This window comes from Arvicola amphibius, chromosome 4 (genome assembly GCF_903992535.2).
Source record: "Arvicola amphibius chromosome 4, mArvAmp1.2, whole genome shotgun sequence".
Classification (NCBI taxonomy): Eukaryota; Metazoa; Chordata; class Mammalia; order Rodentia; family Cricetidae; genus Arvicola; species Arvicola amphibius.
Window position 1 is genome coordinate 69236461 of NC_052050.1, and position 15563 is coordinate 69252023.

At 53.9% G+C, this 15563-nt stretch overlaps 1 protein-coding gene across 2 annotated transcripts; it reads left to right on the forward strand.

Moving 5' to 3' along the window:
• The first annotated feature begins 361 nt into the window (after positions 1–361).
• Positions 362–8103, forward strand: N4bp3 (NEDD4 binding protein 3). Of its 2 annotated transcripts, XM_038328145.1 has the most exons (6): positions 362–529; positions 755–953; positions 4907–5254; positions 5516–6028; positions 6827–7081; positions 7201–8103. In XM_038328145.1, exons 3-6 carry the CDS (start codon positions 4937–4939, stop codon positions 7729–7731), a joined length of 1617 nt encoding a protein of 538 aa, XP_038184073.1. In that variant the 5' UTR covers positions 362–529; positions 755–953; positions 4907–4936; the 3' UTR covers positions 7732–8103. The 2 variants fall into 2 exon arrangements, with proteins under 2 accessions (XP_038184073.1, XP_038184072.1); XM_038328144.1 differs by lacking the exon at positions 755–953.
• Positions 8104–15563: the final 7460 nt, after the last annotated feature.

Here is a 15563-nt window from a genome sequence, read left to right on the forward strand (position 1 = left end):
TCTCAAAGGAGGAAAGTGGTGCTTACCTGAGAAAGAGGCAGCCAGAAGCAGAGACGTGACCACCCCACCCCGGCGCGCCAGTTTGGAAGCTGGTTCTGGAAGGAAATCGAGCGAGCGAGGCGGGCGAGGCTCGGAGCTGAAGGAGGAGGAGCAGCCGGGAGGCGCGGGCTCAGGAGCCTCGGCCGGAGCCAGGTCTGCGGAGCTGCTGCACGCAAGCGACCGAGTGATCGCACACCGGGGGACCTGGCCCCGCTGCCCCCGTGAGCCGAGGCGGGGCTCAGGTCGCTCGGGGGCGGCGCCGGTGCCCGCCCCCCACATCCGGGGGCCGGGCCGGGCTCTGGGGCTCGCGCCGGGCGGGTGAGTCAGGCCGGGTTTTCCCTCCGCCTCTGGGGCCAACACAAGACTGTCGCCCAGCGCGTCCTCTGCCTGCCGATTCGGCTCCCGCGCCTGCCCGAAGAGCGTGCGAAGGGAAAGGTTCGGGACCGAGTCAAGGACTGCAGCGCGCCCTGAGATCCTCGGCGCCAGCATGGTAAGTGGGCTGGGCAGGTCGCCGAGGTCGCTCTGGGACCCCGGCGCGGGGCAGGGTGGAAGGGTGGGAGGATGCAGTGCTAGTCCCGGTGTCCTCCGCTCCCGCGCACGAGGCTAACCTGTAAAAGGGCTTTCCGTGGAGCTTCGCCCGAGACCCCTGCGCCACAGCTAGGAGGGGCAGGCGCCCTTGGCGCAGGAGTCTGACCTCGGCCTCCGCTCCCTGCAGCAGCTCCAGGCAGGCCCGGCAGACAGCGGGCGGGATATGTGCACCCCACCCCGCCCCCCTGGGTAGCTCTGGGGCCTCCAGTAGTTCTGGGATCTCTCGCTTCCTCCACTGCCTACCCGGGCGTAGCTCCTCCGGGACGGCCAACCTGTCTTCTCTTCCGCCTTCCCGGGGACACCGCTCACCTGCCCTCTCCCACAAGGTATTCTCTTCCTGCCCCAGCCCCTTGCCTTGTCTGGTCCTTGGCTGGAAACCTGCGGATAGGGGATGTCCCAAGGTCCGGGACTCTGTTCCAGTTCTGGCCTCAGCCTTTCACAAAAGTGAGGACCGGGACCCTGGCTCTATTCAGATTGGGGCGTGGGACATTCCACCTAAGAGATACAGATTGGGCATGATTATCCTTAGGAGGAAGCAGAGGCGGGAGGCCCTCCTGGACCTGGTGATCAGCCTCCTTCCAGGCTCTCCCGAGCAGGGTTCCTCTGCCACTGGCTGCGTGTGGGTGTGTATGTGCGAGACTGTGAATGAAAGCGACCAGCCAGCTCCCGACACCGCCTCTAGCAGTTTCCAGAGCTTAGAGTCCCTAAGCCAGCGCCACTTCCACTATTTCTTCCTACCCCAATTCCCCCAGGGTGGGCTAGGAGAAATTTCTGGGACAGGGTGAAGTTGCATCCCACCCAGCCTAGCCGTAAGTGCCCTTGGGAGGAGCAAGCATGGGGGCTGGGCAGGCTACACAGCAGTGTGTGCCGGTGGAAGGTGACCCCTAGCTGGGACAGCTGGGTGTAGTATAGAGGGCTTTACTGTGGGAATCCAGATTGGCCCTCAGAGTGGGATCTTAGGCGACTCGATCCTCCGTCCAAGCCTATTTCTAAATAGGATCCTTACTGCCCTGTCTGTGTCCACAGACTGCTGTAGGGATGATGTGACATTATAAAATAGAAGAGCTGAGAAACCCTGGAGCACAGTGAGTTAAGCAAATTGCAATAATTCTGACGAGGGGCCAGGGTATGCCAGCCACCCCCACCCCTTCTCAGGCTGTCCCCATTTTTGGAGTTGGGACATTCCAGGCTCATTCCTTTGGGGCAGCTGCAGACACACCCCTCAGAAGGGCTGATTTCCCCCCCCCCAGCAGGTGGTGTGACCCTCTCCTGGGGCATTCTGGTGGGACTAATAATGGCAGTTCAGTCTGACAGTTACACCTGCCACCACATGAGGCTGAGGTGCCCCAAGCCAAAGGAAATGCAAGGAAAGCTGCCTCTAGGAAGCCAGGGCACTTCCTCCTACGCAGCTGAACATGACCTTGGTCACATCATTTTACCTCTTCTTCTTGTTTCCTCTAGTGAAGCAAAATAAATAAATAAATAATAACCGCATTCACCTCCCAGGTATGTTTTGAAGAGGTACCCAGGATCTGGTGCTGGGTGTCCCACTGTGTACTTCTATTTAGGGATTTCTGCACTGCTGGCTAATCTTGGGGCAGTGCAAGACAGGAATGAAGCCCCTGGGCATTAAGATAGGTACCCTAGCCTTTAATCCCAGCACTCTGGAGGCAGAGGTAGGTGGATCTCTGTGTGTTCGAGGCCAGCCTGTTCTACAGAGCGAGTTCCAGGACAGGCTCCAAAGTAAAACCCTGTCTGGGGTGGGGGGGAGAGAGAGATTCTGCTCTGGTCCCCCAGAGGCTGTGAGGCATTTGCCAGCTCTCTCCACCCCCACCAACCTAATCACAGGCCATAGAGAGCCTGGAGCCTGCACAGCTGCCCTGGTCTGAGCAGGCAATCCCAAGGCTTCTAAGCAACGGGAGGAAGGAATGTGCGTGTTGGGGGAGGGGCAGAGGTAGGTTGGGTTTTTCAGGAAAGGGGTTTGTCTCCAGACTGAGACCTGGGTGGCCTGGGGCCTCAGCCCTGCGGATGGGGCAGACAGCAGCACCACGCGAGACCCTGTCTAGATGGGTGGATGGTGGGTGACCTTGTACAAAGGGTGCTGTCCGCTGCTGGACTGTCCCCTAACACACGTTTCTCTGTGGGACCGATACTCTCTGTGTTCTGTATAAAGCCATTTACGTAGTTGTGGCGTGTGGCCACGCTGGTTCATCCCTGGACCCGCGACCCTTTGGCGGGTGCCGTGGAGTGTCAGTTTTTTCTCCTGGGAGTGGAAGTGAGTATCTGCACAGAGGAGGGATGTGTGTGTCTGGGGTGAAGTGGGCATGTTTGGCAATGTCCCCAACTCCTGGGCACACACAAAGCCCTTTCGCCCCTGTTGCCCCTCTGTCAGTTATCCCGACAGAGGTAAGGAAAGCGAGGCAAGATGCAGAGGCAGGCATCTAGGGTCCCCGGGGAGGGAGAGAGGGATAGCTAGAGACAATCTTGAGTAGCAGCAGAACATCTCATGCGCAGTGACATCTCCTGGGTAGGCTTGTCAGGGCGAGGCGGTGTTGAATGAGGCAAAGTGACCCCATCCTAGTTCTTTTGGTTGTGGGTGACATCCTGAGTCCTGCTAGACACTTGGCAGCCCTGGCGTCGGGATCCCATATGTCATCCTCATACTGGTTAGCTCTGTGAGTCTCCAAGAACTTGCCTCTTAAAAGGAGGGGGTACTGGAGCCATAGTCTCCTTGAGAGTCTACAAAGTGCCATGTTACTGTCGTAGCCCTGGCTCCAATAATCCTGTAACCTGGTTGAATCTCTTGAATTTACATGGCTTGTGACATCCCTCTGTTCAGTGCGCCTGGGCAGGGGGTTCAAACTCAGGCTTGCACCCCACTTTGAGTGGTATAAGAAAGTTATTCAGGAGAAGGCTATGACTTTTTTTTTTTTTTTGGCCGGGGTGCAGTTGAGGGCTATAGAGTGGAGTAGGGACAAGGCCTGCCCTCCCTCTACCAGAGAGAGCTCTGTCTTCCCTACACACAAAGCCTGGAAATGGTTGAGGATGGAGCCTCCTAACCACCATTGTTTGGGGTGGGAGTGGGTGTCCCGGAAGTGTATTGGGTGGGGGGTGGTGGGTACTCCCAGTGGCAGCCTGCCTGCCAGGCATCTGCTTGGCATTGGGAGCAGCTGTGTGTGGGTGGGTGGGAGGCAGAAAAGGTGCCATTCACTGCCAGTTGTTTGCACTTACCGTATGCCAGGCGATGGGTGTGGCACAGGCACCAGTCTCTAGAGTGTTGGGCCCCAGAACATGTGAGAGACAGTCCATCAGCCTGGTCCCTCGGTGTGGAGTTGAAGCGGTGACTAAGCTCAGCCGCAGGTATTCTATGTTGACTGTGGCTTCAGGCCAGGCCTGGACTAGGTGCCTGGTCGAGTTATCTTACCCCTTCCTTTCAGTATCCCTAAGTGATAATTGTTGTCTGTCACTGCCTTTCTGCTCCTGAGGAGGACAAGGCTCACAGCGGTTAGGCATGGCTAAGGTCACAGCTGCTAGCTTCCAGGTCCTGGGGACCTGGCTGGTGATAGCTAACAGCAGAACCCAGTGGCATTACAGAGAATGGCTGCTTCTTCCCTCTGCCTCCCATCATTGCCTGGGCCTGAGCACCTGTTCCGGAAACAGGAGCCATTGTTCCTCCCCTTAGGCCCTTCCTGTGTGTATCACCATCCTTCCTCCCCTTGGGCCTTTCCTGTTTGTGTCCCTCCCACTGTTTTACCCCAAGCCCCACCCACTCCAGATGTTTCCTGGGGGGTATCTCTGACCCTTTGAGAGAAGAGGGGCTTCCCCCCCCCAGAAGACAGGAACAGACCTCCTCCAGCCCTGGCTTACTGTGCTCCCTCCCCATACCACAAATTTGGTGGAGAACCTGTCAGAAGTAAGCAGAGTCATGGGTCAGACAGTGCCTGAGTTCACCCTCCACCCTTTGCTGGCCCAGTTTTAGGGGGCCCCATCCTACTGCTTGAGGGCCTCCCCTTTCCTGCCTTTCCCCTGCGTTGCACACCAGACCCCTGTCTGGAGCTGTTCCTTCAGGTGTCGCAGTGAAAGCGACTTAGTCTGACACCATGTTCAGTGTTCCTTTCTCTTGGCCATTCTGGGAGTCCTGTCCCGTTCACGTGTATCTCCCTCTGCTGGGCCTGGGCAAAATGGGGAACCAGCAGATGGCAAGTGTCTGGTTTTAGAGCATCTGGGGACTTGGGTACTGAGTGCCCATCTGCCACTAATGGAGCCTTCTGATTCCCAGAATCAGCTGCCTGTGCCCTGCTGAACCTTCATGGCCACGGCCTCAGGCCCTGCTGGCATTGCCATGGGCAGCGTAGGCAGCCTGTTGGAACGGCAGGACTTCTCCCCTGAAGAACTCCGTGCCGCTCTGGCTGGGTCCCGGGGCTCCCGGCAGGCTGACGGGCTCCTCCGGAAAGGCTTGGGCCAGCGCGAACTCTTCAGCTACCTGCATCTCCCCAAGAAGGACGGCAAGAGCGGCAAGCGAGCACCTCGGAATGAGCCAGACTATGCCACCCTCTACTACCGGGAGCATCCTCGGGCTGGTGACTTCAGCAAGACTTCCCTGCCTGAGCGGGGTCGCTTTGACAAGGTGCATCTCTGCTGTGGGGGATTGGGCCCGACTTGGAGACCATGATGTTGGGGTGGTCAGCCGGGAGGCCCTGACAGTAGGCGAGGGCAGGCTGAGGTATGTGACGTCTGCTCCATATGGGCCAGCCTGAAGCATGATCACTGCCTCCTTGTGACCTCGCTGTGATGTGTGCCCTGTATTCTCAGAGGGGATCCCAAGGGACATCGGGTAGGCAGAAAAGAGTGGCCATCTCAACTCACGACTGCATTCTCTTCCTGACAGTGCCGAATCCGTCCGTCGGTGTTCAAGTCTCCTGTGGGCACTGGGAAAGGCTTCCTGTCCATGCAGAGCCTGGCAGCCCACAAGGGGCAGAAGTTGTGGCGAAGCAATGGCAGTCTGCACACGCTAGCCTGCCACCCACCTCTGAGTCCTGGGCCTCGGGCCAGTCAAGCCCGTGCACAGTTGCTTCATGCCCTCAGCTTAGATGAAGGTGGCCCTGAGCCCAGCCTTTCGGACTCTTCCAGTGGGGGGAGTTTTGGCCGTAGTCCAGGCACTGGCCCCAGCCCCTTCAGCTCCTCCTTGGGCCACATTAATCACCTTGGGGGCTCATTGGACCGTGCTTCAAGGAGCCCCAAGGAGTCTGGACCTCTGGCTGTACTGAGTTGCCTGCCTGAGCCACCTCCCCCGTATGAGTTTTCCTGTCCCACTGGTGAGGAGGTACCCGTGTTGCCTGAGACCTGTGAGGAACTCAAGAGGGACCTCAGTGACCAGGATGTCTCTAACCCCTTTACTCAGGTGAGGGAGCCCCTGCCCTGGCGTGGTTTGTTCCTTGGCATTGAGATATAGGCCAGATTAATTTCTGACAGCTGGCACAGCTGGGAGTGGGGACAAACCACAAACAAGGCCTACGCATAGTGTGATATTGGGGGGCAGCTGTGTGGTAGAGGCAGCGGAGGATGGGACCGGAGCACTGAGATCAGAGTTTATGCCCCTGGTGGCATCCTTTCTCCCATCGCTCTTAACCAGCCTTTTCTTTTTGTTTGTTTTTCAAGACGGTTTACTCTGTCGCTTTAGAGCCTGTCCTGGTACTAGCTCTTGTAGACCAGGCTGGCCTCGAACTCACAGAGATCCAATTGTCTCTGCTTCCCAAGTGCTGGGATTAAAGGCGTGCGTTCTTAGAGGAAGACGAAAAAAGACACCTATAGGCTGGGACTATAGCTCAGGGGTAGTGTGCTTGCCTAGCGAGTCTGAGACCCTAGGTTAGATTAGCACTGAAAAGCAAGAGAATTCTACTGTTAGCGATCCCTCAACTACACATCAGGGATGCCCTGTGACTTTGGTCCCGGGAATTGTGTAGGAGGGAGCGAGGCAGTCTCTCTGAGGACCTTGCATTAGTAACACTATCTGTGGAGAGCCTCTTTGGGTTTGAAGTCCATGTGGCCAGGAGATCTGGGCTCTGTGGTCTAGGTGCATAAGACATTAGTAATGGCAGGCGTTGGGCACAAGTGAGCATTGTTTTTAGAGGGCAAGCCAACAGCGGAAATCTGAGCAAGGCTGTGCCCACCACTAACCAGTTCCTCTTCCCCTCTGCAGGTGCTAGAGGAGCGCCAGCGGCTGTGGTTGTCTGAACTGAAGCGCCTGTACGTGGAACGGCTGCATGAGGTGGCCCAGAAAGCTGAGCGCAGCGAGCGCAGCCTCCAGCTGCAGCTGTTTATGGCCCAACAGGAGCAGCGGCGCCTGCGCAAGGAGCTGCGGGCTCAACAGGGCCTGGCCCCAGAGCCTCGGACCTCTGGTCCCCAAGTGGAGGCTGACCCTAATGCCCGGCCAGAGGAGGAAGCCCGATGGGAGGTAGGACACCATCATAGGCATCAACTTCTGTCTCCTCGCCCTGGTCCCATACCCTGTTGCCTCTCCTCTGCAGTCGACCCCAGTGTCACACTGTGCTCACGATTTGTCCCTACCCTCAGGTGTGCCAGAAGACTGCGGAAATTAGCCTGTTGAAACAGCAGCTTCGGGAAGCCCAGGCGGAGCTGGCACAGAAGCTGGCTGAGATCTTCAGTCTGAAGACACAACTTCGGGGCAGCAGGGCACAAGCCCAGGCTCAGGACGCTGAGCTGGCTCGGCTGCGGGAAGCAGTGCGCAGCCTGCAAGAGCAGGCGTCTCGGGAGGAAGCTCCAGGCATCTGCGAGACAGATGACTGCAAGAGCCGGGGACTGCTAGGAGAGGCAGGAGGCAGTGAAGCCAGCGAAGGGGCCACTGAGCAGCTGCGGGCGGAGCTGCTGCAAGAGCGGCTTCGTGGCCAGGAGCAGGCGCTGCGCTTCGAACAGGAGCGGCAGACTTGGCAGGAGGAAAAGGAGAGGGTGCTGCGCTACCAGCGAGAAATCCAGGGGGGCTACATGGACATGTACCGGCGGAACCAGGCACTCGAACAGGAGCTGCGGGTGCTGCGGGAGCCCCCTACACCGTGGAGTCCCCGGCTGGAGTCCTCCAAAATCTGACAACTAGCCAAGTGTGCCGACAGCAGGCATGCTGCCAGAAGATAGCCTGAGATGGCAGACTCCTCCCTTGCCTCCCTTGCTCTGGTCTGAGGCAGAATCTGTAAAGGCCAGTTCAGGGATGGGAGGCCCACCCAGAGGAGAGCTCCTGCAGGCAATGGGCTAGGATAGGGTACCTGCTCAAAAGCTATGGCAAAGTTTTGCTGGCAGAGAAACAGACCCAGGCAGGACCCAGCCCTGCTCCCTACAGTGGGTGTGGCCCAGTAAAGTAGGTTGGAGCCGTCGAAGCCTCAGCCCCAGGATGCAGAAGGGCAGGAGCAAGGGTGGGTGGCTGGAGACCTAGTCTGAGGTCCTCCATGGAAGGAGCCGGGGTGGGAAGACTAGCCTCCACAATAAAAGCACATTTTTTATGAGGAGGCCCAGTTGATAACATTGTCCTTGGCCTGAGTCCAGAAGATCCCGGTTGATCAGTGTTCCAGGCCTTGGGCCTAGGCTGTAGCTCTTTCCATGGTCGTGGTTGTGGGAAGAGTGCCCTGTGCAGTCTCTGATCATGTGTGTTGGAGGATGGGGGAGTGTTATTCCTTGCTTCCTTACCACACAGTTCTTAGCTGCTGTGTGGGCTGCAGCCCCTTTCTTCAGCACCATCGGATGTTCGAGAAGAAACAATAGAGGGGAAACAAAAGGATTGGTCGACAGAGGCATTTGCAGAACATGAAGTGTTCTGGTGGGATGTCTAGACCCCTGGGCGCCCAGGCAGCCGCTGGGTTTGGAGCTGGCTCAAGGCAGCTTCCTCCGGAACATGTAAAAGCTCCTGTGGGCTCTGCCACCTCCAGCTGTGGTGTGCCCCTCCCTCCATGGCCAGGGGCCAGAGGCAGGTGCAGGAACTGTGGGTCATTTCTATAGGCAGTAGAGGCCTGTGGAGTATTTTATTTATGCAGAAGATCTGATTTTTGTTTAGGGAGGGAAGGAGTCCCTCATTCTGTACCTGCTCAAAACTGACCCTTTAAACCTCTGCTTCCAGCTAAAGCTGATCCCAGGTCCTCTGAAACCCTCAGCCACCCCTACCTTAGCTGTGTCCTGTATCCTAAGGGTTTTGCTCCCCTTGGATTAGTGACTGATTCAGCTGATACCTCTGTCTACTTCCTGACCTACCTTACCTTCCCCTTCCCCCCAATCAGGGTTTTTGCTGCATAGAGCAAACTTATCATGGAATCCTGTGTAAACCAGGCTGGCCTTCGGTGATTCTGCTGCCCAAGTGCTAGATTTTTAGACCTGTGCAAAACACACCCCTTGGCCTGCCTGCTTTCTTTTGCCTTGTTTTAGACAGTGTCTTCCAATGTAGCCCAGGCTGGCCTTGAACTCAGACTCCTCCCCCTGCCTCCCAAATGCTGGGATTATAGGCATGCACCTCCACTTTGGACTCCCTCTAGAGCAGTGGTTCTCGGCCTTCCTAATTTCTCAATCCTTTAATACAGTGCCTCATGTTGTGACCCCCAGCCATAAGATGATTTTTGTTGCTGCTTTATAACTGTAATTTTGCTACTGCTATGAATTGTATCCGTGTTTTCCGATGGTCTTAGGTGATCCCTTTGAAAAGGTAGTTGACACCTGCCCCCCAAACGAGTTTGAACTCAGAGATTGAGAACCACTTCTCTAGAGTGACATCCATCACCTTGTTACAGATACAACATGGAAATGGTGGCTACAAACTTACTGTCTGCCTAGTGTTATGTTGGGTCCTTCTGGTCTTGGAGATACAAGGCAAATTCAGTGTGCTTCCCTGGTCCAGGGGAGATCATAGCCATTTTTTTTTTATTAATTTTGTTTTTTCCAGACAGGGTTTTTCTGTGTAACAGTCCTGGCTGTATTGGAATTTGTTTTGTAGACCATATTGTTTTGATTTTTGAGACAGGGTCTCAATGTGTAACGCTAATTGCCCTGGGACTCAATATATAGACCAGGCTGACCTGAACTCACAGAGATCCACCTGCCCAGCTGATTGACTGCCCGGTTTTTTGCCTCCTGTCACAGAACTTTAGATCTCAGGCCTTGCCTGTGCACCTCTGACACCCAGCAAGTAGGTGCCAGGGTTTAGATGACCGGCTATGGGCTGTGACACCTGAATGATGGGCCCCACCTTTTCCAGGGTGGAGGACTGGGTGTGAGTTGTCTGTTGCAGGGATGCTGTGTTTATGATCTGTGAGTGGCAGGTGTATGTGTAGATGAGCTTGGGGTAGTAGGTGTGGCCAAGGAGGTGTGTTTGGGGCCCTGTCCCTAAAAGCCAGCTCCTGAGGGGAAGCCAGGAGTACTTCCTGATCCTCTCCATGTCTTCCCAACTATTCCTCCCTTTGTACTTGCCACTCTAGGGAGACCCTGCATCCCAGATAGTTCCCTGGAGTTGCTGGGACAAGCACACATTCACCCACACCTGAGCTCTTGGCCTCACCCAAGGGAAAGCAGAAGTGAGTTAGGCAAGCCAATCCCCGCAGACCATGGTACCCACTTCCACTTCATAGGTTCGTGCAAATGCAAGTCTCTGGGCTAGTAGGCCAGAAGTTCTCCCCCTAACAGGTCAGGTGTTAGCCTGCAGTCTGAGTTACTTCCTCAGCAGAGCTGGGAGCCAGTCGGGCCAGGTGCCCACCTTTTGGTGTACCCACTCCACAGTGCGCTTCCCCACCCAGCAATTACGACCTGGGCTGGCCAGTAGAGCCAGTGGGGGTGGGTGGGCGGTACCAAAACTTGGCAGTGGTGCCAGAAACCAAGGCCAGGCCCATATGTAAAGGGGGAGGGCAGCCCAGAACCAGATCTCTTGTTAGCTCATCCGTGCTCGGCAAACCAGTTCCCTGGTCCCCAAGCAGGCTGGGTGGCTCTGGAGCCAGCTGGTCATAGAAGTCACTGTCACAGTTACTGGAGAAGCCCATCCCTGGTGCCTCTGAAGAACCCCTGGACCAGCCAGTTCTATGTGAAAATGTAGAGAGGATGCCACACTATCTCCAACTCTATCCCTGTTCACTCAATGTCTTCCTCTTGGCCTGTCACTTATATAACAGCCTTTAAGGACCTTCCAATTTCATTGATCTTGGCAGCACCTCTTAACTCTCTGGAGAGTTCCCTCTTGTCTGTCCTGACCCAGACCAAGTTTACATGGGAGGAGATGCTACTTTATGGAGCCTTTGGGTGATGAAAGAAGAGGGGGCTTGAGCAGGTCCTAGACTTGGACAGGAAGGTAGCTGGGGTTCCCCTGGTTGAGCTCTGTGTTCGAGGTACCACACAGAATAGCACTTGGATGTTGCTTCTCAGAGAAAACCTTGCAGAGCCCCTCATGCCTGGTAGAGACAGGTGTGTTTGTTTGTTTTGTCTTGTTTTTCAAGACAGGGTTTACTCTGTGTAGCTTTAGAGCCTGTCCTGGAACTTGCTCTGTGGACCAGGCTGGCCTCGAACTCACAGAAATCCACCTGCTTCTGCCTCCCAAGTGCTGAGATTAAAGGCATGCGCCACCACTGCCCAGCCTCTACCAGATGTTTCTTCAACTGGGCTGTGAGCATTGCCAAAGCAGGTGGTAGCCTCCATTTTCCTTCAGGCTGCTCTGGCTCTAGCCCCAGGAGGTGGGAGCGAGAGAGGTAGAATATGGAAGGAAAGGTGACCAGACTCCCCCACTAGCTAGTATGGCTTTGAGGTGAGGGCTTGGGAAATGTTTTGACTCTGAGCTATTCTTAGGCACTGGCTCTAGGTCAAGTCAGTGCCAAGTTCAAGGCTCTAGCACTAAGTCACCATTCAGACCTTGGGCCAAATGCAGTTCACATGTGAGGAAGACAATGTGTACTGGGGGAGGATGAAGACATGCCTGCACTAGTGAATGCTGTTTCAGATAGCAGGGCCTGGCAGGGGATGAAGAGGACACAGGACTGAAGAGATGACTCAGCAGAAGAAGCCTGGCTGGCTCTTCCAGAGGACCCAGGTTCTAGTCCCAGTACCTACAAGGTGGCTCAAAACCACCTGTAACTCCAGGTCCGAGGAATCTGATACCCCCTTCTGGCCTCCACAGGCACTGCATGCAACACGATGTATAATCATACAAGCAGGGAAAGCACCTACACACATAAAAAATATACTTTTTTTTAAATAGAGGAAAGATAATCCAGAATACTCCCCACCCCAGGCAGTATTTCTCTGTGTACTTTGTCCTTGAGCTCAGTCTGTAGACCTCGCTGGTCACAGATCCACCTGCCTCTGCCAAGTGCGCCACCATTGCCTGGCTTTATTTTTTATTTATGTTTTGAGTATGCATGTATAGCTGTCTGCGCACGTGTGCGCGAATGCCTGAGGAGACAGAAGCATCAGAACCCTTGGAGCTGCAGTTACCTTGGAGGCTGTGAGTTGCCCCGTGTGGGTATTGGTGACTGAATTGGCGTCTCTGCAAGAGCAGTCCATGCTTTTAACCACGGATCCAGCCCTGACCTGAACTTCTGATCCTCCTGATTTCATGTGTCCATCTTCTCCAGATGTGTCAGCATCACATCTGGCTTAAGTACTGCTGAGAACTGCACCCGAGGCTTCCTGTTAAAGAATACTCCATCTGCCAAGTGCTACATCCTCAACCCCAGAGGATAATTCATGACATATAAGAGGCATATGTCCTAAGAGATGAGGCTCTCTGGAACTCTGGAGGAGAGCGGTTTGTTCATTCTAAGCAATGAGGTGGGAGGTGGGGCTCCCCAAGGGCTGGGAAGGCCAAACCAACCTTCACTGGGTCAGAAGGGTGCGTTTCTGAGCAGTGTGGAGGGGCATCCCCAAATGAATTTGGACTTAGAGGTAGCAGGAAGTATGGGATGAATTCCAGGAACACAGCAACCTGCCTGAGCTCAAAAGGAGAGTAAAGGGGGAGAGGGATGAATGCCTGGAGAGTGTGCCAGGTGAGCTGGCACAGGCGTCCCTGAGAGAAGGAGATGGGTGTGTACAAGCTGTGCAACACACAGGATCCAGACTTGGTGTTTATGGTCACCAGCTTGAGCTCCTTAATGCTTGAAGAAGGGACCTCACTTTTTGTTGTTGTTATTTTGAGACAAGGTTTCTTTCTGTAGCCCTGGCTGTCCTGGAACTCACTCTGTAGACCAGGCTGGCCTTGAACTCAGAGATCCACCTGCCTCTGTCTCCTGAATGCTGGGGCTAAAGGCGTGTGCTGTCATTGCCCTGCACTACCTTCTTTTTTTTTTTTTTTAGATTTATTTATTATGTATACAACATTCTGTCTTGATGTATGTCCGCACGCCAGAGGAGGGAGTCAGATCTCAGTACAAATGGTTGTGAGCCACCATGTAGTTGCTGGGAATTAAACTCAGGACCTCTGGAAGAGCAGTCAGTGCTCTTAACCTCTGAGCCATCTCTCCAGCCCTGCACTACCTTCTAAAATAAAATAGACATCGAGGGTTTTCCGGTTTCTGTGTGTATATGGAGGTCAGAGGTCAACACTGAATATAATCTTAGATCATTCTCTACCCTTTTTGAAGCAGGGTCTCTCACTGAATCTGGAGCTCACTATTTCAGCTATCCTTGCTGGCCCTCAAAGCCTAGGGATGGGAGCACAGGCAGCTTTTTTTTTTTTTTTTTTTTTTTTGTGAGCGCCAGGGATTGAACTCAGGTCCTCAAGCTCGCATGGCAAACACTTCACCAACTAAACTATCTCTCTAGCTTCTCTTTTTCGTTTTTTGTTTGTTTGTTTGTTTTTAATTTAAAAAATAAATCTTCCGGGGAGTGGTGGTACATGCCTTTAATCCTAGCACTCAGGAGGCAGAGGTAGATTGAGCTCTGTGAGTTCGAAACCAACCTGGTTTACAAAGTGAGTTCCAGGACAACCAGAGCTGTTATACAGAGAAACTTTGTCTTGAAAAACCAATAAATAACTCTAACTCCTAGGAAACTGGTCAAAAATGAGAGAGAGAGAGAGAGAGAGAGAGGAAAATACTGAGAAACAACTTTGAAGCACTCTTCTCCAACAAAAAACAAAAGTCCAATCTGAAAGAGGAGAAGAGCAACAGAATCAAGCGAGTAAGAAAACTCATACATAGGAAAAGTACAGAATAATACAGAATGCGAGGCCCTCTTGAGAAAGACACAAAAGTTCAAAGACCTAATGTGAGCCGCCCCAGGTTCTGGTAGAAGCTGGCTTTGTTCACACCCTGCTTGATGGTGAGGCATCCTGGGAGAGGAAGTGAGAAAGCCTGGGGCGTTCTAGAAAGCTTGTGAGGTCCTGCCTGCTGGGGCTCGGGTTCTCCAGCTCTGGCTCTTCGCCCCAAGCAGTGCTCATTCAATTTCTCGCCCCCGCGACTTCCGCGTGGGGCCAGGACCACACAGGCTCCCAAGATATTGCCAGGCATCTCCACGATGCCCCTGCCCGTTCGCGTCTCTCTCTGCACCGCCCTTTTCCCTGCTGTGTTTCAGAAGGTTGTGAGCCACAGTTTCCTTTTTTAAAAGCAAAGGATGTCGGTCAGCTCCCCAGCATCTCTGTGCTCTGTTCCAGTAGCGATGAGGACAAAGTCCTTAGCCCAATGGAGCTTTTATACTGAAAGTTTGGGAAGGCGGAGATAGGGGCAAGAAGACAGAATCAACACAAGCGCATGATTTCAAGCCAAGGCTGTAAAGAAAACAAAGCTAGATTGTGCAAGGTGGGGGAGGCTGAAGAGGGGGCTGATAAATGGCCTGGAGGGAAACCAGCAGTAAAACGGAAGCTGCTTGTCAGGGGATGAGTCTTCTTTATTCTGTTCCTAGGCTAGAGGCACTGGAGGAGGACCCAGGGTGGTGACCTGTAATCCTAGGACACAGGAGGGGAAAGATGTCCTCCCTGATACAAGGAGTTCAAGGCCAGTCTGGGGTACCGAAGACCCTATCTGCAAGGAACCTAATAATAATAATAATAAATTTTTAATTTTTTAAAAATAAAAAAACTAGTCCTTTTCAGTTTGGGGGGGGGTCACCCCTCCTCTCCTTTTTTTTTTTTGGTGTTTCGAGACAGGGTTTCCCTGTAGTTTCTAGAGCCTGTCCTGGAACTAGCTCTTGTAGACCAGGCTGGCCTCGAACTCAGAGACCTGCCTGCCTCTGCCTCCCGAGTGCTAGGATTAAAGGCGTTCACCACCACCGCCCGGCCCTCCTCTCCTTTTGTAACTTCGCCCTCCTCCCACTTTATAGGCTCAGACTCACAGTATGTGCCACTACAACCGGCTCTTTCACACTTTTTAATTAGGGTAGATACACAACCCCCACTCCATCTTTTTTTTTTTTTAAGATTAATTTATTATGTATTCAGTGTTCTGCCTGCATGTTTGTCTGCATGTCAGAAGAGGGCACCAGATCTCATTATAGATGATTGTGAGTCACCATGTGGTTGCGGCAGATCCCGGGGCTGTGGAAGTACAGGGATAGGTGAGCCGCAAGAACAAAAAAAAAAAAAAAAAAAAAAAAAAAAAAAAAAAAAAATTCTTAAAATTGCGTATGTAATGTGAACGCGTGTACACGGGTGTGCTGGCCTGTGCAAGTGTATAGAGGCTAGAGGAGCATGTTGGTCGTCTCGTTCTATCACTCTCCACCGTATTAGACATGGTCTCTTACTGAGCCTGGAGCTCCGCTTTTCAGTTACATTAGCTGGCAAGCATGCCCGGGTATCCGTGTTTGTCTACCCAACCCAGTGTTGCAGTTACATGCCTGCGCCACCAGGCGTGGGCCAGCTTTATAATAGCACCAGGGATCCCAACGCAGGACCTCACGCTTGCCCTGCAAGCGCTTTACCCAGTGCCTCAGGACTCTTCCTTTAAACATTATTTGGTATTTCAAAAAGCATCACA